Below are 21,490 nucleotides of genomic sequence, written 5' to 3'. Positions count from 1 at the left end.
GAATTGCTTAGCTTTTTTTTGTTTCAGCTACAGAACATGCATATATTCACAAGCTACCACACAGATGTGTTTCTTCTCTAGGAGTTTCCAAAAGTCATTTTGCCTATAAGCATACCTCTATTCAATTTAGTAACTCTTGCTTGCCTCCAGTTATACCTTAACACACAAGATAAGCAAATGATTTAACAGGCGCCTACAATTTAAGCCAACTATATTTCACTCCTTTTTTGACAGCCTTTATTACTAGAAAGAGTAAACACAGCAGAATCTAGTTAGTTTCAAAACTGAGTCAATGCTTTCTCAGAATGGTTAAAAGAAACCAGAGATTCTTATCTTGGCATAGAAGAGTGGTACTAGTTGCATGCTCCTGCTAGGGTAAAAACATATAGATATGGAATAGGGGCAGCTTTGATTATATTCTGCCAAGACAAGTTCCTAAGTGTCAGTGAGGGGGCATGTGTCTGTTAAAGGCACCATATTTGTAATTTGTATATTTGTATTTTTATTAATTGATAGGAACTGACCAGAGATTGTAAAGATATTAAAGAATAAGTCTATGTGGGAGTGAGAACTAAATGTAAATGAAATGCAATACTTACTAGTGGAGACAGAAAGCAACCAGTTCAGGACCTATTAACACATCTCTGGGTGATTAACAGTAAATCAGAAGGATTTATGGCTCCCGCATGCTAAGCAGTTACAAAGTGACTTCCCTTCCTTTTTGCCTAAATTATATTGCTAAAACAGGAATAATGGTGTTTGCATATCTGCACCCCTATCTTTTGCATCATCCTCTGGTGGGTGCAGCTCATAGTTCTACTCTGAGAACCAGCCTCTGCCCAACCTTAGTCCAGTTCACATTCCCAAAATGAAGTTACAAATGCTTCCCAATATCCTTACAGTTCCACTCAACTGATGTTCATTGTAGCTTACAATTAAATCCACACAATTAAAAACACTGGCAACCAACACATGCATCTTAAGAGTATAATTCATACTTAAGACATTAAGTGGTTAGCTCTTTAAACAGTGCATGTATTCCTAACTGTCATTACATATAGATGTTATCAATGCTACCAAATTTAGCATCTGTGAAGCCTCACAGCAAGTTCTGTCAACATATGAAGCAAAAACAAAACACCAATTGTAAGAGAATTTCCCAACTAGAAAAATTCAGCTGCTATTAAGGTGAAACAAACGTAAACATACAAAATAGAAAATGTATTACATTCCATCATATTACAGCAAGATTCACTTCTGAATAGTACAGACTTTAAATTTACAGTAGAGTGATCCTATAATAAATACAGAACATAATTAAAGCTTTTATGCAGAGCTCAACCTTTTCTTTGACATAGTCTCAACCTTAAAGAGAACTTCTGTTCTCAGAAAATGGCTGGATAATGCCAAATACTAAAGTTGGCAAGAACTTTGCCATGTATTCCAGTAAAATCCAGGATTTCACAAAGGTTAGTTAACTCTTTTGTACCACTAATCCAGGAGATAGTGGATTAGTGTTATATTTTAGGTTTTGGTTTATGTAAGATTTTGGAACTAGTTTTCCTAAAGCTGTATCCAAGTGTACCACTGCATTTCCACTGTTGCACAAGTGGGAGCCATTGTACCATCAATGGAACTACCTGTTCAAAAAGCAGCTCTGGAAACAATTAAGCAGCTTTTTCAGTATCAAAACAGTCCAACAGAGTTTCCTTTAGCGAGTTCCGCTGTTCTGGCCTGTTCTACAAATCGCTTGTTTTTAGAACTGATAGCTCCCCATTACATGAACAGTTGGTCCTGTTAGCAGATGGGCAGCACTGGATACCACCTTTTTTCCTTTTAAAAAGGACTGACTTGTTTTGCTTGTGGTTTATGCAAAGGTGAAGTAATATATCCAGTTAGGCAGTTAGTAACTGTTCAAGCAATTCATTAGTACAGTATTTGTCTATGCTGTTACAAAAATAGTCCTTCCATACATGAAACTAGATTCTATTTTTTCAGTTTAATTTGAAGAGAAAAGACATATCTGAATCTCTTTCTGCAAGTTAATGCTGCTACACTTTCATTTATAGATATTGCAGTAGTAAAGGAGTTATGGTAACTTGAAACAATTCATACTGGAAAAGACCAATTTCAATATTGATAAATTAACTCCAGGGCCTTAAAAGTTAGACAAATACACTCTCTCTGAATTAATACTCCATTTGCTTTAAAATAAGTTACACAGCACATTAAGGCTTTGGGCAATTCATTCACACATTGTTTTCAGTGTCCATCTTCTTTTCTCTCTTTCTTTTCAATAGCTTTAAATTCATTTTTCCCAACAATTTTATATTCATCTAACACAGCATGGCCCGTTTCCTTTGCAGTTTTCTTCACCATAGCTTTGATTCCAATATTGTCGATATTAAAAGCTGTCACACCAACATTGATGGCAGAATTTACTGCATTGTCTGTAGCATGGCCAGCATCATCACCATACCTTAATGTAAATAAGGGACAAGTTAGACTCTTAACATTTTTGTACAATTAAGAAAAATTGTTATATGCATACCATTCTCAAATGGCTTCTCAACATTCATTTGAAAAGCCTGAAATCAATGAGCATATATATTCGCTTGATCTTCTCTTGAAATCTTTCAAGTGAAACAAAAGAGGATGATTTTAAGACAATCAAATTTATAGGGCTGCTATTTTGTCTCAGATTCAGTTAATTTTTCTCTTCCTTGATTCAGAGAATCAGAGGGTTTTTACTCAAGTTTTTATAACTACAGACCTCAAAGTTGGGCTTATACATTGCAACTAAACCAAAAGTATTGTTGGCTCCCGAAGAAAAAATTGAGTAGGATCTAGGATTTTTGCTGACATTCTTAGCTATGCTAGGTTACACCACACATTGTGAATAAAGCAGATTTAAAAGCACCAAGGCTATATCTATAAAATATTAAAAATAGACAGTTAAGAAATCTTAACTGTAACCAGCTGCTACCCCTAATGATATTGTGATTGCACAAACTAACACTTTCACAAACTATTAGCTAGGGTAATTGGAAAAAAGTGCCAATTGTCTATGAAAATTTAGTTGCAGTGAATTTCAGCAACAAATCACTGCTTTTTCCATTGACCTAGTGAGCGTTCATTACAATGTGAAAACTACTTCATGCTAATGCAATGTTAGTACTATTAGCATTGGGCACAGCTGGATACTATCCAGTTTTTCCAGCAGTCTATATACTTTACTATAAAATAGGATCAAAGTCCACCTTATGGCATTGAAGAGTTATAAGAAAAAATATTTATTAGATCGATATCCTGCTTTTTTTCTTACAACAAACTCAAAGTGGCTTATGTAATTCTCTTCCTCCCGCTCTCAATCTTATTCCCACCACAACAACCCTGTGAGGTCATTTACGCTGAGTGTCTGAAAGTCATCCTGTTGGCTGCATGGCCAAGTGGGAACTGGAACCCAGATTGCCTGAGTCCCAGTCCTGCACACTTAACCACTACACCACACTGATTCTATTATAATAGTGGAAATAGCCCTCTATTAATCTGAAGAAAATTCACTGCTATATTTATTATATATGCACACAATTACAACTGAAAAGGGACCTTCAGTTCTTGTTATTTCCTTTGCTGCTTAATTTTTATGTTGCTGCCATTCTTACCATCTGTGGAGGGCAAGCATTACAATCTGATTCCAGTGATGATGTACTAGAAGTTTTAGTTGCTAGATTCATCACAGAGAATTACAGTCCAATTTAACTTAAGTTTATTCATTCACTTAGCACTTTAGAGCAAATTATGCAAATACTTATACCAAAACAAAAACAAGCACATCATTCTAAAAGTATCCATAAAAGGGCGAATCATTACTTAACTCATCTGAGGAACAGACACTGTGAAGGATCACCCCCTGTGAATACCTGAACTAATATTAGTGGTATAACAAGAAGCTACTTTCCACTCTTCCAGGGTGGTCAACTGACTTGCAAAGCCAAAATACAGAACTGTGCCTCATATATGAGGCATAGTTTATTTTTATATATATATAATTTTTTATTTATTTATTTAAAACATTTCTATGCCACCCCCATCGCAACAAAGCTTCGGGGCAGCTCACAAAGAACATAGAATGCTTGTTATTGTCAGAAATATCAAGATAATCTAGCTCATGACCAAACTCTGTACTGAACTACCTGTTTCAGAACACACATCAGAACTAAATGGAAGAGGGTGGGATCCAGTACCATAGTCTTAAAAGTTTCTTATCGACAACATAGCAGCCTTATAACTATATTTGCTAAATATAGAAAATTTGATCAAATTAATTGGATGTCAAAATTATTTCTGGGGTTATTTTCTCCATGATATAGTGAGCCAAACACACCAATATTTAAAGATAATGGAATTGATTGAAGCAGTACCAAAATGACAAGACTATTCACACCATCTCAAACGTGAGTATTGAAATATACCTGTTAGGAACATAATTTGAATTTATATTTACTATTGGTGGGTAAAAATACAGCAGTAAAGCAGTTCAAGAACCAAAATTAACATTAAGGAAATATTTTTAAATACTTTACAGAACAGTAATGTAACATTAACTGATTTTTCATCCCCAGTCATAAACAAGGGAGTGGTTGGGGTCATAAGACTGGAGTCAGAAGATCTAAACTAGGAAAACAGTTTATACGGTTATGATTAGCTACAGCAGAAAGATCAGGAAAAAACAAACCTTCCTGTAGCAGCAGAGATATGGATCTAAATTATCAGATTTTTTGGCCAGAACAGTCATAAATATTCTATTATACCAAATTACCTAAACTATTACAAAATGGGAAATACCCAATATATTTGGGGGATAAATTGCCATCTCCCAATTGCCATGTAAAATTTTCCTGCTGAACCAATAAACTGTTTACTTGTCTGTCAGTAGCTTCTCCAAGGAGCTAACTACACTGCAGAACAATGTGTGTGTGGGCGGGGAGGGGTGGGAAGCAAGAAATTCTACTCTGGACTATTCGTTATTCAATATTTGGAGAGTCTGTCATATTCAGATACTGCTGTTTAGTTCACAGTTGCATTACCATGGCCTGATTTCAGGAACCGTTTAAATGTCTAGAGTTTGGGATTTATTCTGAGCAACTTCTTCCGAGTTGCATGATTTTATAACCTTACACAAACAGGTAAGAGATGGGGTGAATACTCAAAGAAAGTTATCAAAACAATTGTTAGTTGTAGATAAGTGCAAGTTACTTATTGCTTTTCACTCTTAGAGGCCAGTGAAGGCTGATCTCCTTTTTCCCTATTTTTAAATCTAAAATAAGAAGAAAAAATAATATTGTAGTAGAGAAACAGAACATATTCTTCAGTCTTTCCAGTAAAAGATACTTCATAAATGCGTGATGACTCTGACAGAAGATGCTGCTGCTCAGATGAGGCAGACTCCAAACTTGTAGAATTAGGGAAGAAACTGCACCAAATAATATCTTGACAGCCACATTGATAGATAGTGCAAGTCCGAAGTGATATGTTTAAAACGAATTGGCACAGACATTTTCCAACAATTCCATTTTGCTCCCATGCCAACTCTAAGCTCCTTTCAAAAGTTGTCTTTTTTTAACCTAAAAAGTGATTTCAATTAGAAAGCAATCAAAACTGGACTTCATTTTATTAATCACACTACAGGCTGACTTTTAGCCTCATTCACTTTCATGTCATTTTTGTTCATCAAGTCAGTCTTTGTGTTTTGTACTATAATTATTTTACATAATGAAATATATAAACAAGTTTACTATTGCCAGTTGCTTACCAGCTTTTAACTTGTACTTTGCTCAAGCCTTATTACCATTCCGTCATCATTTTCCAGTTAAGAGTCTTATACTTTCTTCTTTTCTCTATCTCATGCCAATAACATGCAATGCCATTTCCCCCTCCCTTTACACTTTGGTCATAGCCATTACCTATAAGTTGCTTTTGCCTGCTCTATTGTCCAGCAGTCATTAGTCCAACACAGCTTTCAGGCCACATTTTGACTAATAAAAATGCTCATATATACTGAATCAGTTATGCTGATATGGATCATTCTCCCCTAGTCCGTGAGGTTAGGTGAGAAGCTATTCACAAGCCTGTCCTTTGCATTGTCTTTTTCCATGTCATCCTACTATCACCATCTAATGACACCCAAGTAGTCTGCCTCATTAAGTAGTACTTCTTGTAGAAAGTTTAATTTAAAAAAACCCTCTTCTTTTGAATAAAATTTTACACAGTCACAGATTATCACTTATGTTATCTACATATACTGGCATTTTCCTCAACACCAACTGCCCCTACCATTGAAATACATCCGGTTGCAGCATTTGAATGAAGTCCAGCTGGCAAATGAAGAGCATTTATTTAATGAGAACCCAATTTAGGTAGAGACTATAGCATATGAAATGACTCACTGTATCCTCTTTGGCCTTTACCGGAAAGCAGCAGTTGTGTTTAGAAGCTGAATTGCTCCAATTACATTGAAAAAAGGAGTGGATGGCCCAGTTTTAATAATTAAAAAAGGACATGTAGATTGAACTTCCTCCTGCCCACCATTTACCTCCTGCAGCTTTTCCTCTGAAGTACTTAGCTCCCAGTAAAGTTAACTTCTGGTTCAACAGTTCATCTGAGGAAAAAAGTGCTTGTGGGAGAGGAAAAGGCTATGGATGAAGGCAACCCGTTCAATAATACATTTTTTTCTGTTTTATGCAATGATCTAGATAAATTGAACTGTCATGCTCATATCTAGTTTGGCTCCAACTAAGAAAGGGTGTTTGTATTATTTAGCAATATGCATGGGGTTACAATTGCCTAAAATTACTACATTATCAAAATGCATGGGAGAGCAGAGGAAAAAATTAACTCACTTGTACTTGACAGTCTGAACTGTCTCTTTCGATACATTCTTAGCAATGCATTTCGCAGCACTTTCCAAACCTTGCCAGATTGTTGAAAACCCTGCAAATTAAGTCAAGTTATTAGAACCATAAGGCAGCGAACAAACATCATTTAACACAACTTAGAGCACAGACTGACAACATTTCAAGAATTGCTACCTTGAACTCCACTTGCTGCTACAACCAGAGCTCCATCAAAAGTAGACTTTCCATCTTTGTCTTTCTTTAAGGATTCTGGGACTAGTTTGCTTCCATGCTTCTTGACATGAGGAGCTAACTCTCTTCCAACACAGCTTGCTATAGAACACACGCCATCAACTACAACAGAAACATGATTGAAACTGACATTTTAATTTCCTACTTGAGCCATTCAGTTCAAAGATCTGTTAAGGTGCATCAAGCGTTACATTAATGACTTATTTACCCAACAATTTCACTTAGTGAAGGCAGCTTTTGATACTATGATATTTCAGCAAAGGTTATCTCCATTGGTTCTTCATACAAACCAGAGAACCAAAGCTTCTTAAAGACATAGTTCCTGCTTGATATCAGGCAAAATTCCTGTCTTACTGCACCCAGCAGCCTCAGACAGTTAAAAGCATCTGCATCTATTTATATTGAAAGCTTACAGAGTTCACTTGCATTTCCATTCAACTATCTACAGGGCAAAGGACCACTGCTTGGCAGAGCATATGTTCTGTATGAATGGAAAAGACTTCTCTGCCCTGATAGCAGCCCACAGTCAGAGGAGGCAATACTGGGCCATATGAACAAATAGTCTGATCTGCTATAAGGCAGATCCCTCAGTGCTATACAGTCTGAGCCATAACAGTCCAAGGGAACATTTTAGTTGGGACACAAGAATAACTATGCAGACATGTCCAGTTACTTTAAAGGTACAGGTGAGACCTTGTTATGCCATGCATGTTTCAGTTATTTGGATGCAAGATTAAGGCAAGAGAAAGCATCTTCAGATCATGCTTTGCCCTGAGGTTCATTGGGTGGCCTCATGCCACACAAGAATTCTCAGCCTAATGAATCCCTCAGGAGTTTGGAAGGATGAAGAGGGAAGACTTGTGATTATGCTTCCATAAACTTCTTGGGAGAAAGCAAGGATGGAAATGGGCTAAATATGCCTAGTGTTATTTATGTTTACATCCAAGTAGCTTTAGATTGTAAAACATTTTGAAAAGATAATTGAAATTTAAAGACTTTAATCTCTCACTGAAAACAAATAGCCTTATGTTAAACATGAAGATCTATGGCCTCATATCCTCCATGTTCATGTAGCCCCTATAGCGTAGTTTTTAAAATCATGTTCATTTTAAAAACAAATGACAGACTTAAGAAATAAAGCCTATCAAGTTATCTCGGAATGATCCCCAAGAACAAGATATTCAGCTCTTACCTAGGAACTGACTGACTTTCACAGCTCCCACTGTAGCTTGCTTTGTGACATGTAGTCCCTTTGCTACAGTTGGGTTGACTTCCAAAGGCTTTTCTTCTGGCTGAATGTGTTCCCTGAGTTTAGAAGCTCCTTTCTGGATTGCTTTCCCAGTATATTCTGCTCCTTTGACCAGGCCCCAGCTCACCCAGGAGGCTCCTTTGAACACAAACAAGAGTGATGCAGCAGCAGCGAGAGGTAGCCCCTAGGACAGCATTTCTTTCTGCACACCCGGCAAGTCCAGTTTAGCATAGTGAAAGATGAGCAGCAAGAACAAAGTGCCTTTGGCCATGGCATTCCTCTTTGGGAATCCCCACCTCCACATTTAAGTCTGGCTTTCACCTTACAGAAGCAACTGCAATTATAAAGCAGAACTCATCACTAAGAACAGAACAGCTAAGCATCCTGGCCTTTAAGGCTGGAAAAGGCAGGGGCAATCATACTAGGTGTTCTTCCCTTCAGGGAAGCAGGCTTCAGCTCTGGAGAACAAGTGCCGCATGCTGCCTTTACCATCCTTAGGTCAGGCAAGACAGTGCTGCATCAGTCTCCCATCAAATGTTATTTCTGCTCCATGACTTATTCCACAGCCAATAGGAAGCACTATTGCAAATGCTCAGCAGAAAATGCTGGCCATGACTGGAAAGCAACTAAAATTGCAGATGCCATCTCCACCATGGAAGTTTAGAGTGGTTCTACACATTGTACAGAATGAGGCAGTAGAGGTCTAGTCTGCACTGCTTCAGACCACTGGCTGTGGGTATGTCATACTTGTGAACATTCCATCATACATCCCCTTTTTAGTGGAGCAGAACAGTTTGACAACTAGTTATCAAACTCCAGTTACTTTGGAAGCTGTTCCCATGATTTTTTTCCCCTGCAGGGACATAGGGAGGCACAGATTGTTTAAAAGCCCACAACCTCAAGACAGGATGGTTACCTGGATTCCTGAAACACACCAACCTGCCACAGGTGAAACAAATCCCATTACAGTCCATGGTTTGTCAGGGTGGTTTGTTGGGGGGGGGGGGAATAAACAGACCACCCTCAGGAAAGGCAACTTGTTCTTATGGTATACTATATTTATTTATTTATTTAAACCATTTTTATATTTTCATCAGAGAGAACGGTGAGCCATTTGAGATCTTTTCAATTCACTTCTCAAAGTCAACAAACTGGTTATGGTCCAGGTAATATAAACATACATTATAGTCCTATTAACAGACAGTAACATCCTATTACTATCAAACAGTAAACATTTCCAATGACAGATGGCATCCCAATGATTTAGTGCTGGATTACTGGTCAGCTATTTGTGTAATCAACCTGGAAGTTCAAGCTTTTCATTTTCTGTCCTTTCAGTGCCTTATAAGATAATATCAGAGAACAAATATTTATACACCCCTAAGCAAATTCCAAAGAGTTCTATTGCAAATGTGGATGGAATCAATTGTTTGCTATTCTTTCATGCCTTTAGGATGGAAAATAATTTCTTCACACTGCCATAATGGGGAAATTATATTAAATATCTATTCTACCAATTCTGAGAGTACCTGTTAAGATTCCATGGGCTACCTTCTCACTCCATTCAGGCAACTCTCTCTCTCTCTGCTCAGGCATTGGTTGAATAGGAACAGTATCAGCCAGGTTGATGACACTGCTTGAAGCCTCTGTAGGCTAAAAGAATGAAGTATGAGCACAAGAAAATATAACAAAGCAATGCAGTGTCAAATCAGCTACCAAGTTACACTACAAAGAATTGTACATTGCAACTAGCTTGTCTCGCTTTTGTGCTACACAGAGTACAGTTTTTAGAAAAGTATACATTTAGCTTAAATAGGGAGAGGCCTGGACTTTAATCAAGTGCCCTTTGCCTCTTCCACCCATAATATTTGCATAACTTTGGAATAGTTCAGTGCTTAATCTTTTCACAGATAACATGTATCAAAAGTAACATTTTCAGCTCAATTGTGATATGGCATGCACTGTCAGTATAATTCCAAATTATTTTATATAGTCAGCTTGTTCCCAATTTGCTGTGTTTTAGATGTCAAAATAAGGCCGGCCAGTTCTGGGAATTTAATTGGGATTACCTAGTTACATTTCTTAACCTATGTTTTTTTGTGTGTCAATGAATTCAGCTGTATAGTTCTCACCGGGCACTTTAAATATAAATTCATACTACATTTTAATGTTTTATTAGTTAACTAGCAGCTTTTTAATCATAAGAAGTCATGCTGTGCACAAATTATTTACATTTAAGAGCAAGAAGGACCAGTGCCCAAGAGCTATTTGCAACTGCAATTTCAGGAAAAGTCTGTTTTTTCTTCATTCAACATTGTTAAGCACCCTCGCCTTGCATCTCTTTGTTCACTGAGTTAGGACTGAAGCTATTTTGGTTGAAAGGGGGTGGATTTATTTCTACATGTTTTCCCTTTCCAAATATACAAACAGAAGTGCATTCATTTCTTTTGTTCTTGGTATTTTGCGCACTGGCACAGCCACGAACAGACAACATCGAGCTTGTGATAGAGCTTTTGTCAGGGAGGACAGACCCATTTTGGATTAGAAACCACACATCAATCCACATTGTAAAAAGTTACAACAATGCAGATGGGCTGACATGCACATTCAAAATTTATTTTGGCAATTCACTGAGTGCGGAGTGGAACTATCACAATTACGTACAGCCACAGCTGTGGCACTTTAGTATTATTTTGTCAGTTGTAAGGTTCAGTTCAGATACAATAGCCTGGTTTACATGACATGATACACCACCATGGGTGCTCAACCATGTTGGGTCAATCATACTATGCAAACCCGACACAGTTTCTACAACGTGGCTTATTTTATACAAACAAGCCACCCTGAGAAGGCATGGCTTTTTCAGGATTGTTCTTACCATGGTAGCAATGATATCTGTGGGGTTTGTTTTTGTTTTGGCTACTGTTTTGCTTCTCGGCCTTGAAATGTACTCAATTTCGCCCTCTCTGTTACTGCTTTGTCATGAATGTTTACCAGCCCTGCTTACTGCTCTATAAGCATATGGAGGATAGAGCTAGAAACAGGGTGAGGTTAAAAGCAGGAATGGGATCCAAAAGTGGCTGGAGAGATGTTTTGAGAAGGTACTCCTATTTTCTCATAAAGTGAAGCACACTTCAAAAGCAAGTGCCAAAATGGAGGAAGAAACTGATTAATGAATCGACAAAACAGAGATTATCAGTATGTCAGGCTAAATATCAGATAGCCAGGCACAAGCATGAAATCCCCCCACTCCAAATTTGAGAATCCCTTCCTTCATGCAAAAGGGCTCTGCAAGTTAATTCCATTTGTTGATATGAGGGCAGTTGCGGGGTGGTCTTTGTAGCTGGCAACTCCAGCGGCTCAGTTACATAAAAAATACTGACCCACAAGCTGAGGCCATGAGACAAGATGTTGTTATGCTGCAAAGGCAGTTGCAATCCATGCCTGAGCTGGCATGAGAACTAAGGAGGAATGAGGGGAAAGAATCTAAGTATGATAATCTGTCAGAAGTACTGTGGGCTGTTCAGTGAACAACACTGACATGCCAGGCTACCCAATTTCGCTCATGTCAATTTCACTCAAACAGGTGCATTAGGATCTTACACCAGAATGTAAGGGCTACATAGCTCTTAAACTTATTGTATGATCAATGAGCCCTAGGATGGTAATTATTGTACAGCAGTGAATAAACTGAAATTAATGTCATTCCTTAAAAGTACTGATTCACTGTCTATTTTGTCGATATTGCATACATGCTTATCAGTTAAAAATAACCGTCATTCATGTGAACAGCAGGAGCCAAATATAAGCAACTGATGAGTCTCTGATTAATCCACTAAAAGCTCCTTAACTGAATCACTTGAAACAGAAATAGGTAGTTGGTAATTCAGACCAAAGCTCAATTTTGCTAAGTACAATTGCTGCTGTACAATTGCTAAGTACAACCTCCAAAATGTTTTAGAAAAGTTCTGTATTAGATTATTTTCTAGAACTCACAAGAGCAACTTTCATACTATTCCCTTTTCATCAATTTGTAAATTAGCTAAGGAAACTGTATTATGCTGAATTTGCTTGTGCAACAATGTTTCAATCAGAATTTTTGGACTGTACTAAAGATCTTACAACTCAGAATGTTGTAATCTTCAAAAAATGGACAAACAATTTCCTGTAGAGCCTTCTTGTGATTTGTGAAAATGCGGACTTGTTTAATGATAAAATAAAATGTCTCTGTTTTTAAGAAACACTTAAGCCACTATTTCTTAATATGGCCTGACTGTCACAAGTGAGTGTAATTTAGCAAGGCACAATTCTTTCCTTGAAGACCAGCAAAACCATGAGGAGAGAATGGAAAACACAGGTATAAAAATTCATTCTCGGTCTGATGACTTGGGTTTAGCAGAATAAGGCTCCAGTCTCGTGGCTGCTAGACATTGTTGGGGTTCCAACTCCATCCTTAGAAATGCTTTCTGAGTTAGGAGCTAGGACTCACAGCTAGTACAGTTTTTTCCACACCAGCTGAGGTTCCAAAGTCACAACTGCAACTTTGGAGCCTACACAAGGGGATACTGCAAGCAGACAGGAAGGGGAGGAGCGGTGTTCCACTGGGATACAAGCAATTCCAGCAGTGCCTCAGCCCCTCCTCCCATCATCAACTGGATACCTGTGATCCTGTGAATTTAGAGTGTTACAGGCAGCCATATTGGATGGCAACCTAAGGTTGCTACATCTGAACCATGCCAGTGTTGTAAATACATACAAACAGAGCCCTGCGTTCTTTGAAGGAACAACACAGCAATAACAGTGTTGTTCCTTCATAAAATATATTTCTGGAATTCAGTGACAGAACTTGTTTCTAGTTCCTGCTCTGGTTTCTACACTCTTAACATGTCTTTGCATAATGTTTTACTTATACCTTGGTCCATTTCATTATTTGTTTCCCAAAGCTCATCTATTCTTACCCTGATAGATGTATTTTTGTATATATTGCATACTAATGTAGGTTACCAAACATTAACCCTATGAATCATATTTTAAATACTATTTCTTCCACAACAATCATTGTTTATTTGCAATAAATATACTTTTTACATCACAAAACAATGATAATTTCAATTTCTGAAATTTAACATGTCTTAACTTAGTAATTTGCCACCACTCTTAAGTTGAAATCCTAAAATTTACCTTGGCTCTGTAATCAGATCTCTGTTTTAACAGATCCTCAAAAAGCTCTTTGTAAGATCTTGAATGTTCTGATGATAACCCTATTCTCTCATGGGATCCTGGAACCTGTGGTATCATATATCAAGGACATTAATAGGTTCAACACGTGTGAAGGCTCAGCAAGGAATCTGTTCTGCACTGTAGCACAGTAACAGGCAATAATATAGAAACAGAAGCGAGTCAGAAAGGGTCTCCCAGGCCATCTAGTCTGACCCCCAGGTCCAGCCAATTCCGCTCATGACATGCCTACCATGTCACACAGTCCAGGAACTATCTTTTTAATGAACTACACACAGATGGACTCATGTATTAGTAAAGATCACTATGCATTTGCAGACCATGTAAATAAGCAATAGCAGGTTGTTAACCACCATATGACTAATTTTTCAATGGACTGAAGCCAATCTTTTAAAGATAATATTTTAAGCAAAAGTGATTTAATTCATTAACACAAATAGCAGACTTTCATTTCCTTTTTGTAAGCCATTTTAATTTCAGTGCTAAAAATCTGCTTTCAATAGTTGAAGTCTGCCTCTTAATAAATATTTTAATAGTTAATGCCATTGCACCTTCTGTTTCATATTTTTGTCCTTATTTTATTAACATTGTATTGTAGTTTAGTTTTGTTTATCTTATGACTGTGAGCTGTCCAGAGGTGCTGCAGCACAAATGGGTAGCATACAAATGTTTTAAATAAATAAATTTCTCACATCGATAACAATGTTTGCTAGAATGAATATTTGCTGGAGTGATGGACCTTCAAATAACTTTTCCATGTATTTCAAGATCAGACTGCGATCAAGCTGCCTCTTTCTAGTCTCATAAAAATAATGTTATTTGTAAATATCTATAGTAATGAGATTTTGCTCTGACCAGTGTGAGCAACTGATCTAGCTATAATACTTTGTCATCCTGTAGATGTATTTTCATATATCTGCCCAATAGTTCTGGGGGGAAATCATATAAGCTTCACACATGGTGGAAGCTAATAATCACACATTACAATTTAAATCACCAAGGAAAAAAATAAATCAATTTTTATCCAGTTTGCTATTGACAGTTCTCATGGTTCTTAAGGAATGGTGGAAATCAGATCACTAAAACATGTTAATTCACAATTCAATACAACATTTTATAACATCAAAAACTGTATGTTCCCAGGTAGGGTGTCTCATATGCCCAGAAGTCATGACAACTTCTTTGTTGCCAAAGCACATGGGAGTACAGGAACTAGAAGTTGTATCTATACTATGATATCTCTCCTTTTCAGTCCATTCCATTGTTCCATCCTATCTGTATCCAGCTGCCCTTTCCTATGCTGTCCCCTTGTCTTAACTACATCTTAGCTCAGCACTGCCACCACATAAATGCAAACAATAATATTATCCCCTCTGTGTTTTTGCACATGTGACCTTAGAAAGAGAACAGAAACCAGAAGCCCAGAACTTTCAAGAAGCATGTTTTCAACAAAGCTGTTTGATTTCATTTTTTTTTTAATCTTATACAATGTCCAGAATTGATAGGTAGTTTATTCAATGTGTGTGACAGAGCCATTAATTTATGCAAGTCCTCATATTGGTCATAATGAAATGTGTTTGTTGTGCTCCACAACCCAGACTTTTCAGGGCTCACCCATGTCACTCAATTATTCTCATACACAGTTTTGTTTTAAATTACTCAGCTGAATGGAATAATATTGGTGTTACCTGAACTCTAAGGTCACACAACTGCTTCAGCAGGTCTTCAAACAGTTCTCTGTCAGCTGCTGGAAGTTCTGAAGATAAGACTACTCCCACATATGATCCTGATACCTGAGACATCAGATCAGGAAACATATAGACTCCGGTGTTACAGGAGAGGACCGGTGACTGATTGTTCATAAGGGGATACAGCCAGTCACAAACCTGGAAGAGAGATGGAGAAGTGGACACATTGAGCTGAATGCTGCTTTTCTTACTGAATAATACATTAGCAATTAAGAGTTTAAGTTTAATTACAAGCATAAAAGAACCAGTAAATGGAGTTGTATGCAAACATACCCAAATACTGAAAATTGAACTACTATTAAACAGTGTTTTGGTGTGTTGCTATAATTTTTTGTACAAAATGTAACTTCGAAGGCACTTAATGTGCTGTTGTTGATACTTCTGACAACCTGGATACCTTGAACAAGGATCTTGAGCAACACAACTGAGTGTGGTGAACCAGCATGACATAGAGTGCTACACTGGGACTCAAGGGAACCAGGTTCTACTTAGCCATAAAGCTCACTAGGTGACTTTGAGCCATTTGCTGCCTCCCAGCCTAACCTACCTCCCAGGGTTCTTGTAAAAATAAGATAGAGGGGAAGAGGAGAGTTATGTAATCTACAACAGGTTCCTTGCAGAAAAAAGGCAGGATATAAATGTAATAGAAATGCTATGCAGAGATGTAAAGTCTTGGGATAGGGTGAAGGAAACCCTGGTATATTACCAGAAAGATTCCGGGGAAAAAAACCTGTTCTTTTAAAAAGTTCCAAAATGCCCTGGGAATTTTTAAAAAGTAGAATATAATTTTAAAATACAAAAAATAAGAACGGGCATTTCAAAATGGTTCTCTATGAAAGATTAAAAAGATGTATCGATCTTAATTTCCATGGCAATCCAACACACATTTCATAAATAAATAAAAAATAAGCATCTGTTTGCCAAGGCAAGAATTCAGCCATGAAAACCCTCCAAGAATGCCTAAGCCATGTCCTGAATTGCATATTGTGCCTGCACTGAGTGCTGCCCAACACTTTTGGACTTCACTGTGGCCCTGCATTAACAGAGAGCACCTCACAGCCCACCCAGTGCTTTCTAGTGGCTCTCCAGTACATGGGAAAATGGATAGAGGAGGAAAGGTTTCAGAAGTTTGTTTGACATCAGACTATTTTCACTGTGGAAGTTCCATAAGCATCATAGAATACAGTTTGAAAATCAGTGTCCCTGGACAGCACAAAAAGATAAGCTTTAGTGTTTTAACAGCTACTAACAACATTAATCCATGGTGAAGTTCATCTTGCACGTTTCCTGTATGTGTGAATCCAGCTGCATTCACATGTAACTACGAAGAACCAAGAAGGAGAACTTGTGGTTTGTTGCAGGTTGTGAAGTTTGGGCTTTTCTTAAATGGGTATCCAGAAACATGGCTTTTTCTGTCAGGCTACAGAGATGTTCAGTAGCAGTCAAATAAACTAGCTTCTGCACATGCCTGTACAGTCCTACAAAGATATCAGGCATACAGGGAGAAGTAGGCAAGAAGGAGGGAAAGAACCCAGAGATAAGGAACAAAACTATGGTTTGTTTCTCTATTTGTTTATTCAATCATCTGCCAGACACCATTGGTTAAATAAGTCATGGGGCAACATACCCTGGCTAAATAAACCATAGGCTAAGGTTATATATGAACCAGGTTAATGGCATCTCTTCAAAAAGCCCACCAAAGCATTTGAGTAGTACAAGTAGAAGTCTAGGCCTTACCTGAAGGAAAGCAGGAGGGCGATTCTGAGCCGCTGCAGCTTCAGTATCTAAGAACTTCACAATGCGGAGGTATCCAGGATAGGAGGGAGCACTGACCTGCCCATCAGGGGCCACATAGAATATCTGCACACCATGAGGAATGAGGATCAGCTCATCAGCATCTACTCCAAGACTTTGAACAGGAGGTGGCTGTGTGCACTTAGTGTAGTAGTCCTCTCCAACAGATGAGAACTCCCCAGAGTCTGTCCCATATGAAACCGTGTAGTGTCCATCAGTGGCCTCAGGGGTATAAGCAGGGGGTGCCTCAACAGGCAGCGAAGATGGAGACACCACAGCCACCTGCCCTTGGCTTGTAGTCCCAAAACCTCCACCAGCTGCAAGTGGCTGAGATGGAGACACCATCGAAATTGGTACAGGAGGCCTCTCTGGCTTTTCTTTGGGTGGAATTGCTGGATATAACTGGGGCGTCCCTCTTGGGGGGGGACACTGCAGTCGGATTAGGCTGTGCATTTTCATCCAGAATGCTCAAGCGAGCATTGACATTTTGCAGAGTCTCTCTCATTTTTTGCTGCATTTGCCTTGCAGACTCCCATTGGGGCCCTGTGCATTCAGACCCTTGGGATGGAATGTTAATTCCCCTGAGCAAGTGGTCAAGACCCTTTTTATAATAATTCCTGGCTTCTTCCTTCTGTCCCACTTCATCTGTATTGAGGGCTTTATTAATATACACAAAAGCTTTTTTATATTGCTCTTCAATCGCCTTCACATTCATATCTGCTTGCATAGTTGAATCTGGGTGTTCAGTCATTATTGGAAACTGGAACTCAGCATGTATAACTGGAGACATAAAGCATAAGCAAACATTTCGGTTAGAAGATATCTATTATATGGATGCGAGAAAGTGAGTCTCTGAAAATATTTTGGATGTAAGTCTTGAATTATGCCTCAGGGTTATCTAGTGTTCCTAATTTTCTGGGAAAAAAAACAGGCTCTCTTGTCTTTAAAGAAATATTACCTCAATCTATAAGAGTTAGACTGGCTGGCCCTTTCCTGCTGCTGTAAATTTACAGGTTAACTCAAAATGCACAATAAAAAGTCTACATATCTTTATGAGGGTTGTAAGCTGATGCAAGTCAAAAGTATCTAATCTTCAATAGGAGACTTAGTGCACTAGTGCAGGAGTTGCTCCTTAATGATTAAAAGCTTTTAAAAGCTTTTAATATTCTATGATATTTCAATATGCATTCAGTAGGCTAAGCTCCCTCCAATATAAAGTCTAAGTTGCAGATACATGGTTGCATCTGCAAATTTACAGAAGAAGATAAGGAGAATCAAATAGTGAAGCTTTTCATGTGTACAAAGGTTTGTGGAGGAAGCGTTGCAGGAGCACTGTGTTGTGCAGCCTCTGGACTATAGACTGAAGTGATATAGTTCACAACAAATAATTATCCTAGCCTTGTTCACACTAATCACACACCACTGTGCTATTGTGTTTTTAGTATTCAAATATGCAGCATGAGACTAAGCATATTTACACAGTGAGTTCAACAGGAATTCATATTGGGTTTTGAAACAGTTGCCAAATGCCAAGCCAAACATCCTTTTAGGACAAGCAAAGACCTTCTTCAAGAAATCAAGTCAGTAGCTCAAAAACTGTACCCGTAAGAACATGGAAACTTCAGCTTTGAAAGCATGACCATTGGGAGTGTTTGAGGGAAGGTGCAATGAAGCGCGATAATTCTGCGACAAATGCAATTGTAAGCTTGTGATGTTAGGTCAAAGTGCTCTTCAGATTTTGCTCTGAATAACAATCAACATGCAACGCACTGGAGTGCTAAATAGTGAATGTCAGCAGTGCACATGAAAAGGGAAGTAAGGCAGTCATATGCTTTTGCTGGATTGCAGCCAGCTTTAGTTTCATTTTGTAAAGTTCAAGCTCATCTCCGCTTGGGCAGAATCATCCTAGCAGTTTCAATAGCTATACATCCAGCCAGCATGTTGAATCACCTTTGTTGAGCTGAAAAGATGCAAGCCTACAACCAGATGGGTGACTGCATATGGAAACAGGGCAGGGGGTTGGACTTAAGCCCATTCCAAAACTTATTCTATTCTATTCAGCCAAAATGAATTCTGTCAGGGCAATTGATATGAAGGAAGATGATATGGGTTCCTTGGCTGAAGCTAAGAAAAGGCCATAGTTTGGTTGCAGAAGACCTGCTTTGCATGCTGAAGGACTCAAATTTGATTTCTGATGTTTCCAGGTGCAGTTAGGAAAGCATCTTGCTCACAACCCCACAGAGCCACTGCCCATGCTGACATTCTGGGCTAGGTGGACCAAGGGTCTGGCTTTGTATAAGGCAGCTTCCTATGTTCCCAGGTAGTGCTGGGTCTGTTCAGTGCCAGCATGAAAGACCATAGAGATGTGAATGCTCCCTCTTTTTTAAAACCTTTTTCAAAACATGATTTTTTCAGAAACATTTGCAGGACAAAAAACCATTTTTTTTCCTGGACCCTTACATCTCTAACCTTTTATGTGCCACTTTGACTTCCTTGATGGAAGAAAGGTAGGATAAGAATGTACTAAACAAACACTGTGCCCCTTCCAAATGTACTAGTTATGGCCAATATATCTCACAGTAGGACAACAAAATATCCCATACAAATGGAAGAAAAACAACAAGGCCCAAAGTAGGCTTTTAACTGCCCACCACTGCCCATGCTATGACTGAAATTCTGTGTACTTTTTATTTAAGAGCAGCCCTGTGCACCTCAGATGTTTTGGGCTACAATTCCCAGCATTCCTGACCATTAAGTATGCTAATTTGGGTAGATGGAAATCGAAGACCAAAAGGCAACAGATAACACCAAGTTAGGAAAAACGGCTTAACAGCAAGTGCTGTTGAACTCAGTAGAACTTAGTTCTGAATAACCATACAGCACTACCTAATATTCATTTGAAACTAAATATCACTGAACAGAGCTGGCTTCATTCATACCGAACAGGGACAGAATCAGGCTGCAAAATAACAGCTGCATTTCCGTAAAGCACAAAAAAACTAGCTCTCAACGCTAAAAGGCTCCACTAACAGCAACGTAAATGTCTCCTGCAAACACTGTCAAGCCAGGCGATGAAATGAAGTCAAGTATTTCTCTACAAACGCACGAAAACACGGCAAGAAATATCCCCAGGGCATAATCTGATCCTGGATTTATCACGGCTTCAACCCCGGGACTTATTTTTAGGTGTAAAAAACACTGCACTTTCTCCGTCAAAAAGAAGGCCGCTAAGCATACTCTAATTGTATTTTCAACTGCAATAACCAGCCCCCACGCATAGCGAATCAAGTGGGTGGGGCGCAGAAGAGCCGAGGCAGAAAGCGCACCCAGGACCTTTCAGCTCAAAAATTTAATTTAACAGCGATTTATTATTGCTTTGCTCTTTTCTTCTTCTCCACGCTACTGCTGTTTCCCAGCCCCGTTTTCCCCTTCACTCACGGGACCCGGAAAGCGACGACTATCTCCGGACTGTGCAGAACTCGAAACACCAACTTATACATACGTGAAAGAAATACTCTCCTCTTGCTGCTGCTACCGCACCTGTTTCTACTTCGGCTGTTGGTTCTCCGGCTCTACGTCACAGCACGTCACGTGGGTGACTGCCGTCATTTGTTTCGAGGTGATCTTTTTTTCCTCCCGCTGGAAGCTTCTGGGAGCCTTTCAACCGCCCCCGCACACCAAAGACTCTGCAATCGCTCGGCTTGCGGCGTTCCATTTATCCTCCCAGGGCGCAACCCTGCGCCTCTTAGGCGTGGGAAGGAACTCCCTACAACTCCCAGCGTTCCCCAGCAGACTGAGGAACGCTGGGAGTTGTAGGACTTTCCCCCTCTGCCCAAATATCCGTAGCTTTGCGCCCTGGGAGAATAGCATAAATGCCTATGCTGCGAATCTAACCCCGTTCTGCAGAACCCGAATGGCATGCCATGGTTGCCCTTCCCCCAGGAACTCTGGAACCTGTAGTCTGAGGAAACTGTAGAAATAGTCGGATGAAAAAGCAATTCCAGCGCAGGCTTACCGGCTGAACGGGGCGGGGAAAACAGTTGGGTTACTCCGGTTCCTTTGCTAGAGCGGTGGCGTGGGGAAAGGTTGTTTGTTTTCTAATATTCAAAATGTTACTTCAACTTTCACATTTCCAAACATAACCGACGTTTCACAGACAGATACGCAAATGTCATATAATGAAGGGAAAGTAAACTGCGAGAGCAGTACGACGGTGGAACTAGCTGCCAAGAGAGGTTGTGTTCTCTTCCACACCAGAGTCTTTCAGGAGCAATTGGACAGTTTTCTGACCGGGATGGTGTAACTGGCGTCCT

The 21,490-nt window shown here is 39.0% G+C and overlaps 2 protein-coding genes across 2 annotated transcripts in view; both read right to left on the bottom strand.

The window, feature by feature from the left end:
- The window catches only part of DCLK1 (doublecortin like kinase 1), a 317,888-nt gene extending 315,110 nt beyond the window's left edge, over positions 1–2,778 (bottom strand). Inside the window, exon 1 of the mRNA XM_044442668.1 lies at positions 2,774–2,778. The gene's annotated coding sequence lies outside the window, so the exon portion shown is untranslated. The remainder of the gene's footprint in view (positions 1–2,773) is intronic.
- SPART (spartin) lies at positions 974–20,930 on the bottom strand. The gene is given in 10 exon segments (XM_044442664.1): positions 974–2,479; positions 6,903–6,993; positions 7,092–7,250; positions 8,341–8,535; positions 9,927–10,050; positions 13,579–13,683; positions 15,324–15,521; positions 17,121–17,588; positions 17,590–17,957; positions 20,718–20,930. Coding segments are annotated over 9 exon segments (1,896 nt in total). The 5' UTR covers positions 17,929–17,957; positions 20,718–20,930; the 3' UTR covers positions 974–2,262.
- Positions 20,931–21,490: the final 560 nt, after the last annotated feature.

Source organism: Varanus komodoensis, unplaced genomic scaffold (assembly GCF_004798865.1).
Source record: "Varanus komodoensis strain SLA01 unplaced genomic scaffold, ASM479886v1 scaffold4, whole genome shotgun sequence".
NCBI classification, from domain to species: domain Eukaryota; kingdom Metazoa; phylum Chordata; class Lepidosauria; order Squamata; family Varanidae; genus Varanus; species Varanus komodoensis.
Note: the sequence above shows the minus strand (reverse complement) of the source record. Positions and strands in the feature narration are given on the sequence as shown.